This window comes from Ursus americanus, chromosome 12, assembly GCF_024610735.1.
Source record: "Ursus americanus isolate L20-20 chromosome 12, mUrsAme1.1.p, whole genome shotgun sequence".
In the NCBI taxonomy this organism is placed as follows: domain Eukaryota; kingdom Metazoa; phylum Chordata; class Mammalia; order Carnivora; family Ursidae; genus Ursus; species Ursus americanus.
Genome location: NC_142138.1, coordinates 19,476,962 through 19,504,871, shown reverse-complemented (window position 1 = coordinate 19,504,871; position 27,910 = coordinate 19,476,962). Strand labels below are relative to the sequence as shown.

General features: G+C 36.9%; 1 protein-coding gene across 5 annotated transcripts in view; it reads right to left on the bottom strand.

Moving 5' to 3' along the window:
- The window catches only part of ALG6 (ALG6 alpha-1,3-glucosyltransferase), a 99,421-nt gene that overhangs the window by 45,617 nt on the left and 25,894 nt on the right, over positions 1 to 27,910 (bottom strand). For 4 of the 5 annotated variants that reach the window (XM_087865960.1, XM_087865959.1, XM_045802170.2 and 1 more), the window contains 11 exons: positions 26,576 to 26,665; positions 25,205 to 25,293; positions 22,175 to 22,257; positions 21,251 to 21,315; positions 18,436 to 18,621; positions 17,718 to 17,853; positions 15,794 to 15,879; positions 14,260 to 14,344; positions 11,083 to 11,153; positions 2,122 to 2,190; positions 1,796 to 1,994 (listed from right to left, as the gene is read on the bottom strand). In XM_087865960.1, the coding sequence (XP_087722086.1) occupies positions 1,796 to 1,994; positions 2,122 to 2,190; positions 11,083 to 11,153; positions 14,260 to 14,344; positions 15,794 to 15,879; positions 17,718 to 17,853; positions 18,436 to 18,621; positions 21,251 to 21,315; positions 22,175 to 22,257; positions 25,205 to 25,293; positions 26,576 to 26,665 (1,159 nt within the window). The remainder of the gene's footprint in view (positions 1 to 1,795; positions 1,995 to 2,121; positions 2,191 to 11,082; positions 11,154 to 14,259; positions 14,345 to 15,793; positions 15,880 to 17,717; positions 17,854 to 18,435; positions 18,622 to 21,250; positions 21,316 to 22,174; positions 22,258 to 25,204; positions 25,294 to 26,575; positions 26,666 to 27,910) is intronic. The other variant, XM_087865958.1, reaches the window with a different exon arrangement.

Here is a 27,910-nt window from a genome sequence, read left to right as displayed (position 1 = left end):
TGCCCAACAACACTGGTAACTTGGAAAATACAAATCAAAATCTCAGTGAGATACCATTTCACTCACACTAGGATGGCTATCATAAAAAAGACAATAACAAGTGCTGTCAAGAATGTAGAGAAATTGGAACCCTTATATATTGCTGGTGGGAACGTAGAAGCATGTAGAACTTTGGTGAACAGCTGCACAGTTTCTCAAAATGTTAAACACAGAATTACCACTCCTAAGGATACGCTCAAGGGAAATGAAAACAATGTGCTGATAAATTTATAAACAAATCTTCACAGCAGCATTATTCACAACAGCCAAAAAGTGGGATCGACATAATGCCCATTAACTGATGAACAGATAAACAAAATGTGGTATATCCATTAAAATGGAATATGTATGGCAATAAAAAAGAATGAAGTATTGATGCATGATACAACACAGATGAACCTCAAAAACACACTGAGTGAAAGTAGCCAATCACAAAAGTCTTAATTTTTTAAAAAGTAGGCTCCATGTCCAGCGTGGAGTCCAACATGGGAATTAAACCAACAACCCTGAGATCAAGACCTAAGCCGAGATCAAGAGTTGGACACTCAACTGACTGAGCCACCCAGGCGCGCCGACTACATTTTCTGTGATACCATGATATGGTTTGAATTGTGTCCCCAGAAAATTCATATGTTGTAGACCCAGTCCCCAATGTGAGTGCATTAGGAGACAGAGACTTTAGGATGGTTAAATTAAGGCTAAATGGAGGTCATAGGGGTGGAGCCCTAATTTGCTATGACTAGTGTGCTTATAAGAAGAGGAAGAGCCACTGAAGAACTCACTACACACCCACACAAAGAAGAGGCCATATAAGGACACAGCAAGATTGCCTGTAACCCAGAAAGAGGCCTCACCAGAAACCTTGGATGAGGCTCCTTGATTTTGGACTTCTAGCCTCCAGAACTATAAGAAAATACATTTCTGTTGCTTTAGACCCCCAGTCTGTGGTATTTTGCTATGGCAGGCCTAGCAGACTAATACATTCCACTTATATGAAATGTCCAGATTGGTAAATATGTAGTTACAGAAAGTATATTACTGGGTTGTGTCCAAGGCTGGAGTTGAGGGAGGAATGGGAAATGGCTACTAATGGAAAGAGGGTTCCTTTTTGGGGTGAGGGAAATAATCTAAAATTAGATTATGGTCATGGCTGTACAACTCTATGTACATACTTAAAACAATCAAATTGCACACTTTAAATGGGTGGATTTTATGGGTGAATTTATGTGAATTATATCTCAAAAAAGCTATAAGAGAAAAAGATACTACTTTTTTTTTTTTTTTAACAGTGCCATGCTAAGTATCATTCCTTAAAAACTGAACAACTTGTGGCACAGTTGGTTAAGTGTCCAACTCTTGATTTTGGCTCAGGTCATGATCTCAAGGTTGTGAGATGAAGCCCCACACTGGACTCCTCGCTGGGCATGAAGCCCGCTTAAGATTCTCTCTCTCCCGGGGCGCCTGGGTGGCGCAGCGGTTGGGCGTCTGCCTTCGGCTCAGGGCGTGATCCCGGCGTTGTGGGATCGAGCCCCACATCGGGCTCTTCCACTGTGACCCTGCTTCTTCCTCTCCCACTCCCCCTGCTTGTGTTCCCTCTCTCTCTGGCTGTCTCTATCTCTGTCGAATAAATAAATAAAATCTTTAAAAAAAAAAAAAAAAAAAAAAGATTCTCTCTCTCCCTCTCTCTCTGCCCCTCCCCACACAGCGCTCTCTCTCAAAAAATTTTTTAAAAGTTAAAAAAAACTGAACAACTTACCAAATATTGTATAATTCTGGGAAGAAATGTAAAACATGGAAGATATTTCCTAACAGAAATGGAAAAGGATTTCAACTGCAGTTCTTCTTCAGAAGTCTTTTCAAATATTGAAAAGGAAACTGCACAAGCTATAAAAAATGCCATTGTTGTCACAACTGAGGGCATTAGGAGTTCATCCTTCAATAGAAGAGGCAGCATACTGTAAGGGAAAACAGAAAAAACATCAAAAGAGAATTGCTAATTCAAAACATAATCATTTTGTAAAAAATTTCTAAATGAGTTTATGAGAACTCTACAGAAAATATATAAATATTAGTTTGACTCACCTAAATGTTGATACAAGTAAAAACCAAGTAGACATAAAAGGAATTTCACTTAAAACTAAGCAGACTGGTCTAAAATGATAAAGAAAAAATATTTTAATCTTAGAAAACAATTTCAATTCTTGTGAAAAATATAAAAACATTTTATCTGTCTGATCTTCGGGGTAGCTAAACAAACAAACAAGAAACAGCCAGTAAGGTCTCCATATGGATCACTCGTTCATTTTTTCATATCAATCCAAACTAAGTGAGTCTAAACATAAACAAGGTATCAACTCCTCCTAATAACTACTTCTTTCAATATTCTATTAATGGAACTTTTTTTCTTATCATACAGCAACATACAGAATGGATCAGATAAACAAATTCAAACATTCAGAGAAAGAGAGCTTTTTCGTGTTTCATCCTTCTTGGGAAATAAATTAATTCCCAGTAACGTGGTTTCAAACTTCCTTTTTTATGATCCTCCATGTTACATATTACTAATCTAAGTTAAAAACTAAAGTTATAACAGACAGGATTGTCCTCTGCCACTAAAGCGAGAACAGAGACAAAGGAGAATTATAAGAGTTAACAAGCTGATAATGGTAGAAAAAAAGGAAACAACAAGTAGGAAGCAGCCACATGAAAAGAGCAATAGTATAGGAAGCAGAAGCATAATGCCAATAAATGGAACCACTGGCTTTATGACAGAGTTTAGGGTCATAGGTCCCAATTCTGGGACCTACTTACTAGCAACGCTGGTCTCATTACCCTCTGGATTCTACTGTGGCAATGCTCAAGAAGAAGGGGACGGAAGTCCTAGTCCCATCTCTGCCACTGAATGTCTGACCTTGAACAAATGATTAATTTAACCATCTTTCTTAGGTGTAAATGGAGATAGTAGTAATACCTTGTATTGTCACATAATTGAAAGAACTCTTGTATCAAATTTCTTAATAACTTTTTACTAATGATGGCAGTTGTTGAATACTTATTGCTATTATTATTGTTATTATTATTATTTTGGGTCTCCTTATTTTAAAAGATTTGAGCATTCTCCTCCTTTCTTAGAAGGATGACTTTTAGGGGCACCTGAGTGGCTCAGATGGTTAAGTGTCTGCCTTCGTCTCTGGTCATGATCCCAAGGTCCTGGGATCGAGTCCCGCATTGGGCTCCCTGCTCCGTGCAGAGCCTACTTCTCCCTCTCCTTCTGCCATTCCCTCTGCTTGTGCTCTCTGGCTCTATCTCTCTGTCAAATAAATGAGTAAAATCTTTAAAAAAAAAAAAAAAAAAAAAGGATGACTTTTCCCCATATCAACCAGCATATGAGATGTAAGGCCTGGGATTACAAACATTGAAAACTACCAAACTAAAAGAAAATACTAGAGGACTTTCAATTTCCCTACTTGCTGCTTTTTAAATCAGAATGTATTTATGTTAAAAACATGCGTGCACATAGTAGGTACTCAATAAACATTATTTTCTCTTTCTGGGTCTTAACACTTTCCCATTTATTCATTCAATATTCATTTACTAAATACAAGTATTTATTGAAACTTAGGTACAACCATTGTTCTGAAAGGAATACAAAGAGGAACGTAACCCAGCCTTTGCCCTCAAGATACTTAGTATTTATATTTAAGCAGCAGAATCCCTTGCATCCTCAATCTCTTCTCTGAAACTTTTCCTTCACCACCTTGTTGAAAACAAATCCTGGCTCCCTTCCCCTGAGGAAAATGCTGCCCCTCAGCCCTCTCAACCTTACCTGTTTTGTTGTTGTTTCCATAGCCTTGAAACAACTTGACCCAGACGGAGATAACCTCTTTGCTCTTTATCACTTCTTCCACATCAGTTCTCCCCCTCTCCACCCTAACAATCTCCATGGCCTCAGGCTCCATCCCTGGTAGTCTTCATCTTTGTCATCATCCACCAACCACAAGGGTCACTTCCCTCATTACTCAGCCATTTCAACGCCTTACTCACTCACTCTCTACAATCCTACTCATCTTCATTCCTGGCAATTTTTACAAAGACGATCTTCCAACACCGTGACTCCTCATTTGCTGGAACTCCTCTCTTCTAGTGATCTACACCTTTCGGTTATACTCAGGACTGTAACCCCTCCATAATTACAATGCAGCAACTGCATCCTGACCACTATCTCCTACCTTTTCAGCACTCCAGAACTCCAACAATCTTTTGATCCCATCAAGATCTTCAACCCATTATTCCTACCACCTTTCTCACTTTGCCTCACTTCTTTGGCTGTCTTTTCCCCTTCTTAACCAGCTTAAATTCTAAGGTAAACCATTGAAATCACTCCCATGCATTCACTCTCAAGCCCTGAGCAGCCCATTATCCTCACTAGACAAAACCACAAACCTGGAAAGACCCAACTCTTCACCTGTAACTTATTCCAACCATACTGAGCAACTGCTCTTGAGGAAAATATTTACCCACACTAACTGTTTCCACTTTAAAGATTTATTTATTTTGAGAGAGAGAGAGGGGAAGACGGGCTTGGCGCGGAGGAGCCCGAGGCAGGGCTCATCTCAAAACCCTGAGATCAAGACCTGAGCCAAAACAGAGTCAGATACTTAACTGACTGAGCCACCTAGGTGCCCCTGTTTTCACTTTAAATACATGATCATGATATTCAAGTGTCTAATAACTACCATATATTTCTCTAGTCTGTTCACACTGTCTCTTGAGAAATATAACCCACACCTTCTCATAATCTCATAATCCCAACAGCTCCAACCTGCTCTTGCCTAATGACCTTGCCTTCTACTTCGTTAAGAAAATTGAGGCAATTAAAAGAACTTTCACAGATGCCACCGTCACATCTACTCTCTTCCCAGCATCTGTACCAATATACCCCGTTGCTTCTTTTTATGAAAATGAACTACTCATGCATCTGTCCAAAGCCAGTCCTTCCATTTGTGCTCTGGGTCCAATCCCATCTCCCTTTCCAAGTGGTATTGCTCCAACAACTCTTACCTCTCTCCTGTATCATCAATGTTCCCTCTCTACAGACCACTCTCACACCATTACCTCTCCTATCTTAAAACCTTAAACAACAAGACTCACTTGACTCTCATTTCTCTACCAATTATTGCTCTTATTTTTTCTCCCCTTTTCAGCAAAGCTCACCTAAAGAACTGTCTACCTCACACCATATATAAAAATTAACTCAAAATGGAGCAAAGACCTAGATATAAGAACTAAATCCATAAACTTCTTAAAAATAACATGAGAGTAGAAGGGGCGCCTGGGTGGCATAGCGGTTAAGCGTCTGCCTTCGGCTCAGGGCATGATCCCGGCGTTATGGGATCGAGCCCCACATCAGGCTCCTCCGCTATGAACCTGCTCCTTCCTCTCCCACTCCCCCTGCTTGTGTTCCCTCTCTCGCTGGCTTGTCTCTATCTCTGTCGAATAAATAAATAAAATCTTTAAAAAAAAAACAAAACAAAACATGAGAGTCTTTATTACCTTGGATTTGGCAATGGTTTGTTAGATATGACACCAAAAGCCCAAGCAACAAAAAGAAATAAAAGATAAATTGAACTTCATCAAAATTAAAAACTTGAAAGTTTTTAAAACCATAAAAATTGCTCAACATCACTAGTTATTACGGAAATGCAAATCAGAACCACTTCATACCCCATAAGATGGGAGGGGAAAAAAAGGAAAATAACAAGTGCTGACAAAGATGTAGAAAAACTGGAAACATTATACATTACTGGTAGGAATGCAAAATGGTATAGCTGCTGTGGAAACAGTTTGATGGTTCCTCAATCAGTTAAATACAGAATTACTGTATGACCCAGAAATTCCACTCCTGGGTGTAGACTCAAGAGTACTGAAAACAGGTGTCTGGGTGGCTCAGTCGGTGGGTGTTGCCTTTGGCTTGGGTCATGATCCCGGGGTCCTGGGATCAAGCCCTACATCGGGCTCCTCACTCAGCAGAGAGCCTGCTTCTCCCTCTGCCTACCTCTCTGCCTACTTGTGCTCTCTCTCTGTCAAATAGATAAATAAAATCTTTAAATTAAAAAAAAAAAAAAAGTACTGAAAAGAAATGTTCAAACAAAAACTTATGCAGGAATGTTCATACTGGCACTATTCAGAATAACCAAAAGGTGGAAACCCACATGTTCATCAAATCATGCATGGATGAACAAATGTAGTATATCCATATACAATGCAATATTACTCAGGCATAAAAATGAAGTACTGTTACGTGCTACATGGATGAACCTTGAAAATATTATCTTACATGAAAGGTCAGACATAAAAAGCCAAATATTATGATTCCAATTATATGAAGCACCCAAAATAAGCAAACCCATATAGATAGAAAGTAATTTAGTGGTTACAAGAATTGAGGGATGGGAAGAGAATGGGGAGTGATGTTTAAAGGGTACAGGGTTTCCTTTTGGGGTGATAAAAATGTTCTGGAAATAGACAGTGGAGATGGTTGCACAGCATTGTAACTACTGGTTTATTTTGCCACAATTAAATAAATTTAAAAAAAAAGAATTATCTATACCTATCTTCAATTTCTCTCTTCTATTTCTTTTTTTTTTTTTTAAGATTTTATTTATTTATTTGACAGAGAGATAGCCAGCAAGAGAGGGAACACAAGCAGGGGGAGTGGGAGAGGAAGAAGCAGGCTCCCAGTGGAAGAGCCTGATGTGGGACTCGATCCCAGGACCCTGGGATCACGCCCTGAGCGGAAGGCAGACGCTTAACGACTGAGCCACCCAGGCGCCCCTCCTCTCATTATTTCTTTTTTTTTTTTTTTTTTTTTTTTTTTTTTTTTTTTAAAGATTTTATTTATTTATTTGACAGAGATAGAGACAGCCAGTGAGAGAGGGAACACAAGCAGGGGGAGTGGGAGAGGAAGAAGCAGGCTCATAGCAGAGGAGCCTGATGTGGGGCTCGATCCCGGAACTCCAGGATCACGCCCTGAGCCGAAGGCAGACGCTTTAACCTCTGTGCCACCCAGGCGCCCCTCCTCTCATTATTTCTTAAACCCACCTTAATCAGGCTTTTCCCTGCATCACTCCATCAACATTAGCCTTGTCAAAGTCACCAATGACTTCCATTTTGCTAAGGCAAATAGTCTGTTCTCAGCCCTCATCTTTTTTTTTTTTCTTTTTTTTTTTTTTTTTTTAATGATTTTTTGTTATATTATGTTAGTCACCATACAGTACATCCCCGGTTTCCGATGTAAGGCTCGATGATTCATTAGTTGTGTATAACACCCAGTGCACCATGCAATACGTGCCCTCCTTACTACCCATCACCGGTCTATCCCATTCCCCCACCCCCCTCCCCTCTGAAGTCCTCAGTTTGTTTCTCATAGTCCATAGTCTCTCATGTTTCATTCCCCTTTCTGATTACCCCCCTTTCTTTATCCCTTTCTTCCCCTACTGATCATCCTAGTTCTTATGTTCCATAGATGAGAGAAATCATATGATAGTTGTCTTTCTCTGCTTGACTTATTTCACTTAGCATTATCTCCTCCAGTGCTGTCCATGTTGTAGCAAATGTTGAGAACTCGTTCTTTCTGATAGCTGAGTAATATTCCATTGTATATATGGACCACAACTTCTTAATCCAGTCATCTGTTGAAGGGCATCTCGGCTCCTTCCACGATTTAGCTATTGTGGACATTGCTGCTATGAACATTGGGGTGCATATGGCCCTTCTCTTCACTACGTCTGTATCTTTGGGGTAAACACCCAGTAGTGCAATGGCTGGATCATAGGGTAGCTCAATTTTTAACTTTTTAAGGGACCTCCACACTGTTTTCCAGAGTGGCTGTACCAACTTGCATTCCCACCAACAATGTAGGAGGGATCCCCTTTCTCCACATCCTCTCCAACAATTGTTGTTTCTTGCCTTGTCTATTTTTGCCATTCTAACTGGCGTAAGGTGGTATCTCAGTGTGGTTTTGATTTGAATTTCCTTGATGGCTAATGATTTTGAACATTTTTTCATGTGTCTGTTAGCCATTTGTATGTCTTCATTGGAAAAGTGTCTGTTCATATCTTCTGCCCATTTTTTGATTTGTTTATTTGTTTCTCGTGTATTGAGTTTGAGAAGTTCTTTGTAGATCTTGGATACCAGTCCTTTATCTGTAGTGTCATTTGCAAATATATTCTCCCATTCCGTGGGCTGCCTCTTAGTTTTTCTGACTGTTTCCTTGGCTGTGCAGAAACTTTTAATCTTGATGAAGTCCCATAAATTCATTTTATCTTTTGTTTCTCTTGCCTTTGGGGATGTGTCATGAAAAAGGTTGCTTTGGCCGATGTCGTAGAGGTTGTTGCCTATGTTCTCCTCTAGAATTTTGATGGATTCCTGTCTCACATCGAGGTCTTTCATCCATTTGGAGTTTATTTTTGTGTATGGTGTGAGATAGTGGTCAAGTTTCATTCTCTTGCATGTAGCTGTCCAATTTTCCCAGCACCATTTATTGAAGAGACTGTCTTTTTCCCACCGGATGTTTTTTCCTGCTTTATCAAATATTAGTTGCCCAAAGAGCCGAGGGTCCATTTCTGGGCTCTCTATTCTGTTCCATTGGTCTATGTGTCTGTTTTTGTGCCAGTACCATGCTGTCTTTGTGATCACAGCTTTGTAGTACAGCTCGAAATCCGGCATTGTGATGCCCCCAGCTTTGTTTTTCCTTTTCAACAGTTCCTTGGAGATTCGGGGCCTTTTCTGTTTCCATACAAATTTAAGGACTGTTTGTTCCAGTTCTTTGAAAAATGTCCTTGGTATTTTGATCGGGATAGCATTGAAAGTGTAGATTGCTCTGGGTAGCATGGACATTTTAACTATGTTAATTCTTCCGATCCATGAGCATGGAATATCTTTCCATCTTTTTATGTCTTCCTCAATGTCTTTTAAGAGTGATTTATAGTTTCTAGAATATAGGTCCTTTACGTCTCTGGTTAAGTTAATTCCAAGGTAACGTATGGTTTTTGGTGCTATTGTAAATGGGATGGGTTCCCTAATTTCTCTTTCTTCGGTCTCGTTATTCGTGTATAGAAATGCAACTGATTTCTGAGCATTTATTTTGTATCCTGCCACGTTACTGAATTGCTCTATAACTTCTAATAGTTTGGGAGTGGACTCTTTTGGGTTTTCCATATAGAGTATCATGTCATCTGCAAAGAGAGACATTTTGACTTCTTCTTTGCCAATTTGAATACCTTTGATCCCTTTTTGTCGTCTGATTGCTGTTGCAATCAGCCCTCATCTTGAGTGATCATCTCATGTTTTTTTCCCTCAGCTTTACTGAGATATAACTAACGTATAACATTGTGTAAGTTGAGGGTGTATGCCACAATAATTTGATACAGGCATATATTACAAAATGATTACTGCAATAGGTTAACACATCCATCAATTCCGTTACCTTTTGTGTGTATGTGTGCAGTGAGAACTTTTAAGATGTATTCTCTTTGCAACTTCCAGGTATATACCTGTTAAATATTACTATGTACAGCCACCATGCTGTACATTAGATCCCCAGAACTTATTCATCTTAAAACTGCAGTCTGTATTCTTTGACACCTTCGCCCATTTTCCTCCCCACCCTGCCCCAGCAACCACCAATCTACTTTGTTTCTATGACTCAGTTTCTCAGTTTCAATGACTTGGATTCCTTATTTATGTGAGATCACACAGTATTTATCTTTCTCTGTCTGACTTATTTCACTTAGCATAATGCCCTCAAGGTTCATCTATGTGGTTGCAAATGGTAGGATTTCCTTCTTTTTTATGACTAAGTAACATTCCAAAGTGTGTGCGAGAGTGTGTGCAGTGTAGTGTATACATGGTATACATTTTCTTCCATTCATCTGCTGATGGACACTTAGGTGGTTTCCATGGCTTGGCTACTGCAAATAATGCTGCAGTGAACACGGGGATGCAGATACCTCTTTTTTCATTTCCTTCAAATATATACCTACATATGGGATGGCTGATCACATGGTAGTTCTATTTTAATTTTTCGAGGAACTTCTATGGTGTTTTCCATAGTGGCTGTACCAATTTACATTCCCAACAAGAGTGTACAAGGGTCCTCCTTTCTCCACATCCTTATCAGTACTTGTTATCTCTTGTCTTTTTGATAAGAGCCATTTGATAAGCCATTTGATAAGCTCTTATCAAATCATATAAAGTGATATCAAATGGTATAATGTGATACCTCATTGTGGTTTTGATTTGCATTTTCCTGATGATTAGTGATGCTAAGTACCCTTTCACGTGCCTGTTGTACAGCTTCTTTGAGAAAATATTTAAGGTCCTTTGCCCATTTTCAAATTGTTTTTTACTACTGAATTGTATGAATTCCTTATATATTTTGGAGATTAACGCCTTATCAGGTCTATGGTTTGCAAATATTTTCTCCCATTCCATAAGTTGCCTTTTCATTTTGTTAATCATTTCTTTTGCTATAAAGAGGCTTTTTTAGTTCGATGTCATTCCCCCTTATTTATTTTCCTTTTCTTCCTTGTGGTTTTGGAGTCATATCAAAAAAATCACTGCAAAGGTTCTAACAAAAGAAATAGCAAGGAGTCAACATACAAAAGTCCCTGAAGAGGTGAATGAAGAGAACAAAGGTATCAAATAGATGTGGGAATGAATGAAATGGAAAAGGCGAAGATGACAAAGAGGCTCCAATCTGAGGAAAATCTCGTTGGTTTATTCAATTTTTTTATTAGTATATAAAAAATGTATATGAAGAAACAGAAATAAGTATGAAACTTTTTCAGTTTATTATATTTTATAAAGAAGTAAAATTGTAAGAAATTCTGGAAAACTATAATTTTATGAATAATTTTATGCAACTACATAACATTTGTGTGGTTTTGTTTTGCACTTAGGTGATTATATGTAGGTAATAAATTTATGCATATATTATAAACACATAATAATAAATAAATAAAACACAACATTTTTACTTACAATGATACCAGGAGAATGGACTTTTCATGTACTTGGAAAGAAAATAAAAAGAATGACAGTGCACAGCTAACCTTTAAGGAAAAAAGGGGAAGAAAGAGATATAACAACTTATAAACTATAATAGTAGTTTAGTTATGAATCTAAATAAAAACCATCTAAAGTAAAATTGTAAAGCTTAATGTAGATTCTATCTAGAAGGAAAGTACCTATACAACACTACTGCATAATATTTTATTCAAATTTAGTAAAACATTTCTTGAAGAACCAATGATTATAAACCTATACTTAACCACCTAAAACAAGTTCATTCAGACTCAGTTATTCACAAACAAAACTACTAAATATTTCAGACACAACAATCAGACCTTCATCCCCTCCCCCTTGGAATCTCTGACAATTTAAAAAGCACTAAAATCTAAAACTCACAAAACAAATCCATTTAAAATGTACATTTCAATTAAATATATTAAATGTTTTATAAAGTCATCATTTGCTATTTGGTGTTTAAAATTAAAATTACTTAGATCTATTTTCAGAATTTTACGATCTGCATATTGGACATCTATCTACACACATCCAATCCAGAGCAAATCCTATCTACACCACCTTCTAAATACAATATCCACCCACTTCTCTCCATTCCCCTCTGCTGACAGTGGCAGAGGAGTGATCGAAGCCACACTTACTTTCTCCTGGACTACTGCAATAACCTCCTGATTGGTAACACTCTTGCTCCCCTAACAGTCCATTACGTACTCAGCCACCATATCAGATCATGTAAATTTCCCCGTTTAAAATCCTTCCCATTAACACTGCGAATAAAATCCAAACTCCTATCTGGATCCTGCCTTCTTCCAGTCTATTTCCTACTGTCTCCCTTACGGACTTCATACCAGCCACTTCATACCTATCCCTTTATATGCTGAACATGCCAAATGTGTTCCTGCTTTAAGGAAAAACTTCATTTTTTCCTCAAGTCAGAACACAGATCTTGTGAATGGTTCCTTCTGGCCAGTCATTTAGCTCAAGGCTCAAATGTCACTTCCATAGAAAGGCCTTCCCTTATTCAAGCTAAAGTAGCGCCCCTAACCAAAACCCACCAGCACTCCTTTCATATAACATTATTTTCTTCATAGCCCCCATTACTCCCAGATATTTTCTCATTAACAAATTTATTTTATTGTCCTTCTCCTACCACTAGCATGAAAGGCCCCAATTAAGAGAACAGGGATATAAGCTGTTATTCACTTATACACCAGTACTGAGAAAAGGACCTGGCACATTAGAGGGCACTCAAAAAATACTATTTGAATAAATTAAATATGATCATTTTGCTGCTATACATATATTAGTGTTCATACTATCAATTACCTCAATTACAGACTTATATTGAGAAATAATTGTGCACAGCTAACCTTTAAGGAAAAAAGGGGAAGAAAGAGATATAACAACTTATAAACTATAATAGTAGTTTAATTACGAATCTAAATAAAAATCATCTAAAGTAAAATTTTAAAGCTTAACGTAGATTCTATCTAGAAGGAAATAATTCAGAAATAATTCAATCTTTATTGAAAGGAAAACACTTTAAAATAATTATAATGGGAAATGTTTTCAAAGTTCTCAAATATTCAGTAAGAATTCAAAACATCAACACTAATAAAAATCACTGATATAAATCTTTTTTAGTTTTTTTTAAACATAATGGCTTATATTAAAACATACCAAACAGAATAAAATTAGGAAATTAAGAGGAAAAAAATACGTTTTTTCTGGCTTATAATCCTAAAAGTAATTACCTCTAACACTGCTACAGTTACTCAAACTCTGAAATTCCATTCGATTATCTTTGAAATATACCTTTATTTAGCATGTTATTTCCTAGAAAAATAATATAATCTTATGTAAGCTTACAAATATTTCAAGTTAGGCCTATTAACGACATCAGAGATTATTATTCCTTCTATTCTAAAAGTCCTATAGAATATTAACAGATGACATAGAATGCTCAGAGTTTATTCTCAGAATGAAATGAGAAATTGTCAATAAAAAGGTAATAAAAAAGAAAAGAACATAAAACTATCCTTTTTGTACTGTGGTACCCATATACACTTCCAAAGTATTTTACTGTTATGCTCAGTTCTGGCTTGTTTTTGAAATGCAATGTAAATAAGTGGCCATCCCAAAACTGAAACCCAAATTTCTAAAATATTGTCCCCTTATAAGTCCACTAAGACTTTTCATAAACTAAATTTTCTTGATATCTTAAAAGATATTTTTTAAATGTCATTTTAGAGACCAAGGCACAAAGGAACCAAATTTTAAATACCATAGAAATACAACCAGGAAGGAATTTGTGAACCCACTCAGAGAAACCCAAATTTGTAGGAATTATAACCAATTCATCTTCAAACTAACACAAGTCATCTTCCTAAAACAGAGATCTGCCCCCTCTCCTCAAAATTCTTTTTTGGCTCCTCTGGCACACAAATCGAACTCCAACTTTTTCAACCCAACGTTCAAGGTCTTACCCAATTTGATCCTGTTCGACTCTTATCTCCCACTATATCCTTTCCTAACCTCAACATACATACACACACACACACACACACACATACACACAAGTCACACAAATTTCATTAATAGCTACTCCCAGCATTCTCTATCCTTTCCCACCACTGTAGCTTTAAGCTCTTCCTCCCACCTTCATTTCTCTTCTGCCATATAACCTCCTATTCCAAATCTTGCCCAGCTTTCAAAACTTGGCTCCACTCCCACTTACTCTAAGAAGCTATCTAAAATCTGCCCCAAAGTAGTATCTCCCTTTCCCACACTATCACAGCACTTAATGTGTAACTAAAAGAACATAATACCTTCCGCTTAATAGCATAATTATTTAAATATATGTCTATCCCCACTCTTTTCTTCATTGTATTCCCTCATTGACTAATACAAAGCAGAAATTAAATAGTTGTTGAATTAAACTGAAAGATTCTGATTATTCAGCCTAGTATATAACACAGCACCGAAGTATGTCAGACACTCAATACATGTTCACCAAATAAATGAATACCTATTTCCTAGTCCAGTAAATCCCAGAGTAAGAAAATAATTATCTGTATTTTTAAAAGATCAGTTGCAGCAAGAATTAAGTACTTAAAGTAATGAGAAACTTACCAGAGTAAATCTGAATCCTTTGGGAGAGGGCTGAAGTGTTAATTTTATACATGCAGGAAGCAGGCTCAAAAATGTGAAACAAAAGCTAAAAAAAATGAATGAAAATAAAACATTTGTTTTCTTTGTAGAGGTATGTAATTAAAACAAGATAGTATTTTTTAATATAAGGATCGCGTTACTTACCAACTTGTTTATTTCAAATTAAAGGGTTTTTTATTTGTTAAATGTAAATTTAACACCAAATAATATTTAAATAAAATCCATGCATTGAAATATTTATACACTTTTATACTTGATTATATAAGACAGAAAAAAATATTACAGTGCTTATGTTATTTATAGAAAAGATACACAAAGATAGATAGCTAAAGTCAATTCTCAAACATTCAAAATAAGAAAACACTACCAGGCATAGACAATATATATTTGTAACACAAACATTCACAAAATTAACTCACAAGAGAACCTCTCACAAAAGTTGATTATCTGATTTTCAGCCCATGGTAAATCAGAAAGAACAAGTTAGAAAGGGAGTGGGCAGCTGCTAGAGCTTCTCCTAGTGACGGCTGATGGGCAGGGAAGAAAAGGAACTCAATGAGCAGAGCCATGTGGAGCCATTTAGTACCAGGGCAAACAGCTTTTGCAAGCCCTGAGGACAAGTACTCTAAAACAGCACAGTAACTGATTTTCCCATTGTTGGTGGCTTTGTGATGTGTCAACTTGGCTTGGCTGAACTATGGTTCCCTGAATTCTCTCTCCAGCACGCTGCCAGCTACAGTGGGCTACAAGGGATATTCTCAAAAGACCTGGAGGACAGAGGGAGGCAGCACCATTGTGTAGCGTGCACACACAAACCTTCTCCCAGTTATTCAAACACTAATCTTGGTGCTGCTAGGACGAGATTTTGCAGATGTAATGAAAGTCCCTATTCAATTGATTTTAACTTAATCACAAGGGAGATTCTTGGATGGCCTGATTTAATCAATTCGAAGACTTTTTTAAAAGAGAGCTTAGGCCTTCCCTAAATTCAGATTCCAAACAGCAACTGGGTTCAACTGGGTTCGAACTGCTCTTCCTTCCTCTTCGATATCCCTTCTTTAATGCCTGCCTTGTGGACTTCCAGTTTATTCAGTCAGACCCCATGACAGTATAAGCCAATTCCTTGTAATAAATTCACACACACACGCACACGCGCACACACACACACACACACCCTTCCTACTCATTCTTCTCTGGCTGAACCCTGACTGATACACCACTGAAAATCATGACTCTTCAAGATAATGTTTAATCATGTTTAATCACAGTAGACTTTGTTTAAGGGGGAGAGAAACAGGTTAACAATCCAGAAAGATTATCACTTAACATATTTCAAATGAAGGTTTTGGTATATAGAGGGATAGGTTTATGTTATGTAGAAAATTCACTAACAAAAAACACCTCATTCCCTAACGATGCCAGGTAAATGACATATTACCCTAACACTTTTAGAGACCAGCTATACGACACTATATACAAACTCTGTATCTCTTACCTGATTACTATCTGGATGTGACGTGGCAAAATATCCTTGATCTTCAGAAAGATACTGAAGCTGCACCAAATATTGGCTACTTTATCCTTAAAAAAGATTTGTTAGTTTTACATTCTGATATAATTGAAAGAAATATTAAACTCTATGAAAGTACAGCCCATAATCTCTAAATAAACTTTTGAGACATAAAGCTTTTGTTCACAATTTTACAACTCAGTTGCTTAAACTCTCCAAGGAATACACACAAACACATACACACACACACACACAAGCATTTTTCATTTTTTGCAATGGGAGTTGACCTAAATCACTAGCCAACCATAATCTAGACATTCCCAAGAAATGTTTATTATTTTTCAAAGAGCAGCACACTATCCCTAAATACTTAAGTTATTCATCTTCGGAAATTCTTCTAGGAAATCTTTTTTCCTAATTTGTAGAACACACATTTTTCGACCCATCTTATCACACACCTGAAATTATCTCAAGTATAACCTATCAGCAACTCACAATGACAAGAGTTAATTGCTAATAAATCAAGGCATTTAAAGACATTAGCAGTTGTGGTAGGATCACTTTCAAAATTAAATTTGTAACTACAGCTCTCTGCCTGTGAAACCCATCTTCTACACAGCTGCTTAACTCACAGCTGTGTAAGCATAACATCGAGAAAGTAACTATCACTGACAACTGTACCATCCCACTTCCCTCTGTCGATCAAAGAAAATCCTCTTCAGATTTTGAGGGCAGTAAGTGAATGGAGGTGACCAGCAACACCATCAAACATGTATGATACTCATTTTAATAATTATCATGATAAATACTATTTCTAAAATGGAAGGCAAGGCAGATAACCAAGCAGCTTAGATGGAGAATTAACTTTTCTTTATATAGGTTTTAAGGTTAGAGGAAATATAAAGAAGAACACAATTTTCAAAATTCAAACCACAGCTCTGCCATGTACAAGCTACATGAATCTCTGACCTCAGTTTTCTGATCTGTTAAATGGATACAATAGCTACCTCAGTGAGAGCTATTATAAGATTCAAATAAAATCACATGTGAAGTATGTGGCACCTAATAAGTAAGAGTGATGACAATAATAGTGATTATTTGTGATTATCAATAGCAGCAGTATCCCCATCAACATATAAGTCACGTATTCCTGTTCCATCACAACATCAAACTCTTCCTTGATCTCTTTCAAAATGCTCGTACCATCTTCCTATAGATCCACTGAAAGATAAGAGAATCTACAGCAATTTACATATTCAAAAATTAGAAAGATATATATGCTTTGCTAATTCTTTTTAAAAGAAATGTTTATCAAAAGCAAATTATAAATATATTGTCTCTGTCTAACTTTATTAAAAGGCCTTTTTGTTTCAGAAAAATGGTTTGTTTAATTTAATTACTAAGTCTAAATCAACAAATTATCCATGTAATAAAAGTTTAACAAGAGTGATTAAGCTAGCATTAAATGAAATGAAAGATTCTCATTAAAAATTACTATGGATGAAGGTTATATAAGGAATTTTGAGATCTAGCTGAAGCAAACATGATTATTAGTTTAATAAATAATTTCCTAAGACTAAAAAGAGAATATAAACCAAAAAATTACAGGGCTGTTAACTTTGTAGCTGCAACTTCTCATGCTATCTTTCACTATGGATCCTATTTCATTAGAAAAATATATAATTGAATTATGGGTTTCATGATAGCATAAATATTATCTATTCATGTAATGTACTAGAAATAAGCTGAGCTAGAGGTTATATACTGGATTAAGTATGACTGCAAGGAATGACTGCAAGGAGAGCAGCTAAAGTTACTATTCCTTTTGTGTCTTCTGTATGAAATCCCCAGAGGTCACAGCAAAGGGAGCGTTAACAGAAAGGAGTGAGCAGAAAATTTCTAAACATACCTCAAATAATCCACGATCAACTGGGAAGAGTCTTCTTAGAACTTGCAGCAGTTGCTCCCTTTCTGTAAAGAATGGCAGCCAGCAGAGAATGAAGGAAGCCACAACTGTACAAGCTAGCTTAATTAACAACACAAACCTAGAACAAAAACAAAGGTACCCAGTAAGACAGGGAGAGATTAATAATTCTGAGAAATCAGTCTCAGTCTCACTAAAGATAATAAATACAAACGTATAGTAATGATAAATCTATGCTACTAACAAAGGCTTAATATGGGAGTCTACTCAAATCAGTTAAGAAATTCACAATTATTAAGATGTATAGCTCTCCAACAAAAAGACTATCACCATCTTAATTAACATTTAACTTGTATGCCTTTCCAATGCAGCCATGAAGAAAAATGTCAAACTGGGATGTATTTCTAATAAGTATAAAATGTAATATGCTCTAAATGGGTGAAATCCTATAGCAATGCTCTAACAAGCCAATCCACACTACCTCCAGTAAAAGTACCTTGATCAAAATATTTCTCTAGTTAGGAAGATTTAAAACAAAATAATATAAAACATGACTTAATCTCTCTTCCAACTCACCCCACAGTCAACACGTTAGTAAGAAATCACCTAAAGGCAAAATAAAGGACCATCTTCTTTCTGGTAAGTATGCCAAATAAATTCTCTGAAGTACATTTAAAAATTCTGTTGTTTAAAAGCCACTCACCCCTTTCCTTTTAGGCCTTTTTTAAAACACTTGCCAAGTAGAAAGCAAAAAAATGGCAAGGAGTGGTAAAGTTCCATCTGTTTATAATTTATAGCTAAACAAAATGCCAGTGAGCCTAGCAGGTCCCAGTCACAAGATACTCCAAGAACACCCCACAAAGCAAAGCCAAGACTCACGGAATTATATATGTTCCTATGTCAAGGAAATTATCTCAATAATTAAGAGATAGATCTTGAATTTTATAAAGCATATTTCTTATGTGATTTTAAAGTAATATATAATGAAAGATATTTCTAAGCAGAAACTGAAAGTACTGAAGTGATAAACTAATATGAAATTGTATATAATGGCCTCAAATATATTACATCAACTGCTAAAGAACAACTGATTTGTTTAGATTTAAAAGATCACTAAATAGTTAACACATAGCTTTGCTTCTGCTAGACTATTTCACAATATTACTATAACAGCACACCAAAATCTAGAAAATAAAACGCTCCAAAGTAAAACACACACACACTTACTGATATCACCATACTTTCCTCTATAATATGCATCAATATTATAAATTAATATGTCCTTGATCAGAAACTAATAACCTTATTATAGTAAAACAACATCACAATTAGATTTTGCAGTTCAAAATGGTTGAGCTGAGCTCTCATGTTTACCTCCTCTCGGCTTCCCGAGACCCCCTGAAAATGATAGGGAATTTTATTTATTTATTTTTTAAAGATTTTATTTATTTATTTGACAGAGAGCAAGAGCAGCAGGCAGAGGGAGAGGGAGACGCAGGCTCCCCACAGAGCAGGGAGCCCAATGCAGGGCTCAATCCCAGGACCCTGGGATCCTGACCTGAGCCAAAGGCAGACACTTTAACCGACTGAGCCATCCAAGCACCCTGATAGGGAATTTTTAAAAGTATATATTCACAGCTATAAAGAGAATAGGAAGATGGGTTACAACAGATGAAGATTTCAACACACTTCTAGAAGACAGAGGACATAGAAACGTAACAAATAAAATAGGATGAAGAAGCCAGAGCTTAGACAATACAGAGGAAGCCTGAGCAAGGAAGGAGCCAATCCACTCTGCAACCCCCTAGAGAACTCAAATAAAACACAAGTAGGTTAGAGTGCTTGAGTAACATATTGAAAAGAAAACAGGAGGATTAAATGAAAATGCCCACATGGAGAGGTCAAATTCCACCTTACTCCTGTGCAGAGATTATCCGGCAACCAAATATTTACCCCCCAGGCAACAGATGAAGGAATATTTCTCCAAAGAAATGGAATTAACTATCCAGGGCAGCTAGTGTAGAAGTGAACACCACAGTGCAAAATCTCCACATTCTGACACTTATGGAGCCCAAAATGTTCTGGCCAGCTCCCTGCCCACTTACCCTACAATGGGCGAAATACACAGAGAACTCACATGCAACTTTTTCTTCTGCTTTATTCTTAAATAAGAATAGATATATTAGAACCAAACAGATACATTAAAGAAAAAACTATAATAAGAAAAAAAACCAAAATGAAAAGGGGAAAAAATTAACCCTAGTAGAATGGAAATAATTCAAGGAATAGTAGAAAAAAAGAGTAAATTCAAACTTCAGATAGGGTTAATAAAACAAACGAAATTTAATAGAAGTATTAGAGAGAAAACTCTCACAAATGTTGAACCAAAGATACCAATCACAAAGGAATATCTATTGTGCTGTCTCTCTTATATAAAGTCCAGAATAAGAGGAAAACTAAACCGTAAGATTAGCAGTTAGCATGTGGCTATCTTTGGGAAAGGAAGAGAAAAGTACTTGGGGGTTGTACGAGTGTAGATTTTGCATACAAGCAATGTTCTGTTTTTTTGACACAGGTAATAGTCTGTCAATGCACTGAGCTACACATTTACATTTTGTGCACTTTTCTATATGAGTGTTAATTTCAAAGTAAACATAGTTTTAAAAATCTTACAATTTTTTTTCTTTATATCAGTGTTCTCGATATTATCAGAGTATCAGATGGCCATGATCCCAAAACGCTAAACAAAAAAGTCAACGTGGAAAGTGGACAGAATAAAAACTCTGATTTAAATCTTTTTCAAGTCCTTTGATAAATACGCGTTAAATTTGTTATAACTAAAACAGATTGGCTTCAAAAGGAAAAGCTATTAATCAATCACGTTGCTGTGGATTATGTCTTTTTTTTTCCTTTTGGGACAGATGGGGACAGACAGTAACAGTTAACATATCAGAAGACAAACTGGAGAGCCATGCCCAGATTCTATCAACTTTCCTCTAAGATTTGTTTGAATGTTCCTTATTTTACACTTCAAAAAATTACACACATAAAATCCACATAGATTCTAATTATTCAATTTTAGTTCCCCAAAGCTTGCAGTTACCACTATCTGTAAGAGAAACATTTTGGTTTAAAACTCAAAAAACTGTAAGATTGTCTTCCTTTTGTCAGTGTCGGATGACAATTACAAAAGATAGAAGATAGGTGATACCTCTTTAGAATTAGGAGAGCATAACCATACTTGGCACTCTTTTCTAACTCTCCAGAAGAGCTAATCCATGACCAACATTTTGTTCCCAAGCTAAAGGGTGTAAACCAGCAATTCTACTTTCAATAAATCTGTACTTTACCCTTCAAGTAAAAGCTTGGTGAAAAGACTCTTTTATATTGTTGTAAAAAATAGTTTATATAATCAAGTACTCTAGCAAATAAGACATTACTGGATGACAACATTATACACAGTGAGCCCAGATTTCAAAATATGCATCTGACTTCATTTCTGAATTAGTAAAGGATACTGAAAATGTCCATAGTCGATAAGAATAAGGCCTGGATACAGCAATATGCATAATGCATTAGCAATCTGTAAAGAAAAACATTGTGAAATACAAAAGTAACGTTACTCAAATCAAAAAGGGTAAAATTGCTGTTTGATTTAACACAGCAAATGTTCCCCTCTCACCTTCTATTTATCAAAATATTCCTTTTTACAAAACAATTCTCTAAATACTGAAGTTTTATGAAGGTGACATAGGATACCTCAGTAAAAAGGAAAAAAATCACTAAAAGGTATTTGTCAGAGAAAGCACTTTTAGATATACAAATCAAAGAAGTTCATCTATGATTAACCTGTATAAAATGACCCAAAGGAATATCGGTTAAATGGGAATAAGAGAATATACGGTGACTTTTCAAAATGCCTTCCAGTTTAGTCATTCTCACAAGCTAACTCAAAATTCAGATTTACCAGTAAAACCATAAATTCAGCATGTTGTGTAATTCAGCAGTACATAACTTCTCAAATTCACTGCATCTTATTACTAAAGCTGAACATTAAAATTATTACTCTAAGATAAGTTGATATTTTCTAAATGAAAATTAACTGACAAAAGAATCACTTTCTACAGTAGTCTATTGCCCAAAGCATGGCTTCTATAAGCTCTATACTCTTTTTTTTTTTTTTAAGATTTTATTTATTTATTTGACAGAGAGAGACAGCCAGCGAGAGAGGGAACACAAGCAGGGGGAGTGGGAGAAGAAGAAGCAGGCTTCCAGCGGAGGAGCCTGATGTGGGGCTCGATCCCAGAACGCGGGGATCACACCCTGAGCCAAAGGCATATGCTTAACAAATGAGCCACCCAGGCGCCCCGAAGCTCTATACTTTAATACTTAAGCCAATAAAACACTGCAGAGATGACATTTCAGGGTGCTTTAAACCTTACCTTTTTCTTGGTTGAGATTTCTTTTAAACAACAACAGTATAAAACCACAGCAGGTATATAAATCAGCAAATCAGCAATTAACACTGAAAAAAAAAGTAAATCATTTTAAACATGAGTTCATCAGGATTTACAATAACCTATTAAATGCCGCCCTCCCCCCCTTCCAACCTCAAGTGGGAATTCTGTTAACAGAAGGCTCTCAGCCACTCTGAACAAGGCCTTTACATCTAGCCCTTCCCATTCGTTCCTTTACCTGTGCCCAATTTCAATTTCTATGGTGCTACAATTATGATTGAGTCTCTTAATTTTCTCTAACAAATTCACACATTAAATCAATCAGATGTATCCAAAACTAATTCCCTCTTTGCTTTGAGACATAAAAATTAAGAATACTCTAAGAAAAGGAAAACAGCATTTTTCCCCAGCATCTGTATACTCCAAATTATCTGGTGTGAAGTGTACCTCAAATGTGGCAAATCATGTAAGAATTCTTTTATTAAATGTTAATATTTATAAAAATGGCATAAACTTTTGCTACTTAATGCATATAAAGAACTTGACAGACCCAGGTAAGAGGGAAACTGAAAACAAAGTTTAAAATTTAAAAAAAAAAAATTCTAATTTGGAATGTTCAGTCCTTTTAGAACAAAGAAAAACAAATACATTAAGTTCTTCAAATACAACATAGCCATCCAAAGGCCTATTTTTTTCTTGTTTCACACTAGTGTCCAAAATAAGGTAAATGACAGTAAACTGTCAGTTTTAGATGCATGCAATCTATTTTTAGCTCTAGATACCACGTTTAAGATGATACCAACAAAATGGAACATATTCAACGGAGCACAACCTGAGGCTGCAAGCCATAATTACATTCGACAAGCTGGCCATCTAAGAAATAGTTAACGTATCTAAGAATATTTAACCTGGAGAAGAGGTGACTTCAAATGTCAGTAGGGTCAGCCCTGTTCTATGTAGCCCAAGGAAACAGAACCTAAAGTGATGAGTGGAGGTATAACATAAGAAGGAAGTGCTTAGGGGTGCATGGGTGGAGCAGTCAGTTGGGTGACTGACTCTTGGTTTCTGATGGCGTTGCGGTCTCAGGGTCGTGAGATCAAGCCCTATGTCGGCTCCATTCTTGGCATGGAGTCTGGTTGGGATTCTCTCTCCCTCTCCCTCTGCCCCTCCCACTCATGCATGTTCTCTCTCTACCTTTCAAAATAAACAGGGGCGCCTGGGTGGCTCAGCCGTCAAGCGTCTGCCTTCAGCTCAGGTCATGATCCCAGGGTCCTGGGATCGAGCCCTGCAACGGGCTCCCTGGTCAGCAAGAAGCCAGGTTCTCCCTCTCCCACTCCCCCTGCTTGTGTTGTCTCTCTCTCGGTCTCTCTCTCCATCAAATAAATAAATAAAATCTTTAAAAAAATAAATAATAAATAAATCTTTTAAAAAAGGAAAAGAAAAGAAGAAAACGTTTAATGACTAGAGCTCTCTGAAAATAAAAGAGACTGTTTCTAAAGGCTGTGAGTTCCCTGCAGACACAGGTACTGTTTCAGAAGTTAAGTAATCTTCCAGTGAGTATGAAGTTCAGAGAGGATTAAAGTACTGATGAGGGGGAAAGGAGAATGGTAGGCAGAGGGAAGACAGGCAGGATAATCTCTTAGGCCTGAGATTCCATGACTGGATGAATGATAAAGCAAACAAACCCTGAGTAAATTTAAACTAATTAAGGATAAGGTGGAGAAGAGCATTAAAGTCTAAGACATGCAAAGCTTTTAAAGAAATGGGGGAGGGCGGGGGGCGGTGACCTGGTGGCTCAGTTGGATGAGCACCTGCCTTCGGCTCAGGTCATGATCCTGGGGTCCAGGGATTGAGCCTCACATTGGACTCCCTGCTCAATGGGGAGTCTGATTCTCCCTCTACCCCTCACCCCACTCTCAAGCTCTCTCTCACTCTCTCAAATAAATAAAATCTTAAAGAAAAAAAAAAAAAAGAGTCCAACTCTTGATTTCAGCTCAGGTCATGATCTCAGGTGGTGAGATGGAGCCCTGCATCAGGCTCCATGCTCAGCTTTTTTTTTTTTTTTTAAAGATTTTATTTATTTCTTTGACAGAGAGAGACAGCCAGCGAGAGAGGGAACACAAGCAGGGGGAGTGGGAGAGGAAGAAGCAGGCTCATAGCGGAAGAGCCTGATGTGGGGCTCGATCCCATAAACTCCAGGATCACGCCCTGAGCCAAAGGCAGACGCTTAACCGCTGTGCCACCTAGGCGCCCCCATGCTCAGCTTTTAGTCAGCTTGAGATTTTCTCTCTCCCTCTCCCTCTGCCTCTCCCCCTGCTCATGCTCTCTCTGAAATAAATAAATAAATAAATCTTTAAAAAAAATTAAGAGGAAATCAGGGGCACCTGGCTGGCTCAGTCGGAGGAGCACACAATTCTTGATCTCGGGGTGGTGAGTTTGAGCCCCACATTGGGTGTAGATTACTTAAATAAATAAACTTATAACAAAAAAGCTTTTAAAGAAATCTCTTATTACTTTCAAGCTCTTAGAACACCACACAATAGATGCTCAATAAACATTTGTTGAATGGATTATTTAATTTAGCAAAAATGCACAGCAATACAATGTATGAGATACAACCAAAAGGTTTACTTTGAGAAAAAGGTGAAAGGGATGTGGAATTAAGATATTAAAGCAGCAAACAACTAGAACTTCATATATGGCTATCTGACCTCAGGTAAGCTATTACCATGACTCAACTGTGCCTCCACCTCCTCAGATTAAAGTAAAGTTAATAATAGTATTTAGCTCACTTGGGTGTTGAAAGAATTGAGATAGTAATAAGTGAAAAGCACCCACAAAGATTCTTGTCTTTAGCTTACATAAACATTTGGTCATGTATTATACATATATATGTATACATATAGTTACACAATATTAAGAGTCAGTAAGAACAGTAATGGTTTATCAGTTTGTCCAAAACTTTTTTTAAAAATCAAAATTTGATTTAGAAAATCAACACCTTATTGCTTTTACCTGTGGTGCGCATAAAGAGCTTATGTGCCTGACTCTCATATCCACGTGATGAATGGAGAGCAATCCAGTCTGGATTTATGAACTTTGCCCTAAAAATCAAAGCACATATACAGCATTACTCGTCACTTTTAGCAATAGGGACATCTGAGGACATATGACTCTATCTCAAGAAGTGGATGTTGCTCTTATAAAGTGAGTCGAGGCGTAAGCTTTACTCTTTTTATTTAACCATGTGAAACTGACTTAAGCTATAACATGGGGTCTACCTCACCCCAACAAAACCATGTAACATGTCACGAAAAGCCCTACCTTCACAATTCTTTCAGTGTAAAAACAATCTGATGTGTCACATTTATTTATTTATTTATTTATTTGATTTATCCTTTGGTTACTACTAAAGAATCATGTTTTATAGTTTATAATCTTCTCAGTTATAACAGCTGGCAATAATAACTACTAATTATAAATCTTTGCATAAAACTGAACATAATTGTTAAAGATAACTTTTCAACCATATTACATTACTCTGAACACTGCAAAGTATATCTGATTATCATGAACTTTGAGGACTTATTTTTAATCCAGGAAGCTAATTTTTACAAAATATAAATAGTCCATTCCAGAAAAAAAGCTTCGCTATACACAACTAACCATATTAGATATATTTATCAGTAGTCCCTGTGTAATTGGTAGAATCTTGATTCAAAACAAAGAGAAATTTTTACATTTCTTTCTAGCCTGTCCTTCAATATGGAAATGTTCAAACTTTGATAGTTAACTTACTTACAACCCAATTGCAAAGGTATAATGCTATTTTTTTCTTTAAGATTTTATTTATTTATTTGACAGAGAAAGAGAGAAAGCACACAAGCAGGGGGAGCGGCAGGCAGAGGGAGAAGTAGGCTCCTGGATGAGCTGGGAGCCTGACACAGGACTCGATCCCGAGGCCCTGGGATCATGACCTGAGCCAAAGGCAGTCACCCAACCGAATGAGCCACCCAGACACCCCAGGTATGGTGCTTTACAAACCACAATGCAAAAGTAGCTACAATCTGTTCTCCTATTCAACAAAGCCAGATTGCACTGTTTCTTACTAAACCTGCTAAAGGCATAGGTATTTAGAATTTACATAAAGGAGGAAAAACTGGGGCACCTGGGTAGCTCAGTTGATTAGGCAACCTACTCCTGATTTCAGCTCAGGTCACGACCTCATGGTCGTGGGGTCAAGGCCCAAATCAGGCTCCGTGCTGAGCCTGAAGCCTGCTTAGGATTCTCTCTCCCTCTCCCCCTACCCCTCCCCTCACTCGCACATGCTCTTTCTCTTTCTCTCTCTCTCTCAAAAATAAAAAAAAAAAAGTAAGAAAGACTTACACATAGGCACATAAAAGACTATGATAGGCCGTAAGAGGTGGATAATCCAATCCCCAATACTGTAAATTGTTATCACTACTGTTAAAATACCTGAAAAAAAAGCAACATTCCATTAATCAATATTCAAGAAATACTTATAATTTTTTTTTTTTTAAGATTTTATTTATTTATTCGACAGAGATAGAGACAGCCAGCTAGAGAGGGAACACAAGCAGGGGGAGTGGGAGAGGAAGAAGCAGGCTCATAGCGGAGGAGCCTGATGTGGGGCTCGATCCCATAACGCAAGGATCACGCCCTGAGCCGAAGGCAGACGCTCAACCGCTGTGCCACCCAGGCGCCCCCAAGAAATACTTATAATTTAACATCTAATTTAATATAATTAAAATAAAAAATATGTTATGCAAGGTAAAAAAAAATTCATCTAAACTTTTATCTATTCCCCTTCGCTTAAAATTTTTTGTGAAATCACAATTAAAAGTTTTTGAGTACAGTAAGTAAATAATTTATTGTCTAAACCAAGACACTCTTGGGCACCTGGGTGGCTCAGCTGGTTAAGCATCTGCTTTTGGCTCAGGTCATGATCCCAGGGTCCTGGGATCAAGGCCCGCATCAGGCTCCCTGCTCAGCCAGGAGCCTGCTTCTCCCTCTCCTTCTGCCTGCTGTGCTCCCCCTGCTTGTGCTTTCTCTTTCTGTCAAATAAATTTTTAAAATCTTTTAAATAAATAAATAAACAAACAAACAAACCACGGCACCCTTGAGAATAAAAGAAGTTATTAATAATTAAGCCAAAACAAGAAATGTAAACCAAGACTGTCCCAAGCAAACTGCAACTTACTGTCACTCTAGTAATAGAGTAAACTGATAATTAACAGTATACAATAAAAAACAGGCAACAAGAGACAATTTACTTCTGATCATCTAACAAATTAGAGAAACAATATAAAATCACAATTTATAAAAGTAAAAATATCAATGTCAAAGAACACACAAAGATTTGATTTATGGAAAGAGAAATACCTCAAGGAACAGGCAGACTTTTTTTTTTTTTTTAAGATTTTTAAGTAAATCTCTACACCCAACGTGGGGCTCAAACTCACAACCCCGAGATCGAGTCATGTGCTCTACCAACTAAGAGAGCCAGGCACCCCAGAACAGGTAGATTTTTAATAAGACTTTGAAAACAATTTAACCAACTTATAATGAAGGCCTATTATATGCAAGATTCTGTGAACTGAGGAAGAAAACTAGGTCTAACATCCATAAATCAATAGACTTCTACAGTTGGCCAGAATGGGAAGGCAAGATATACAACTGCTATGACTGAATAAATGAAAA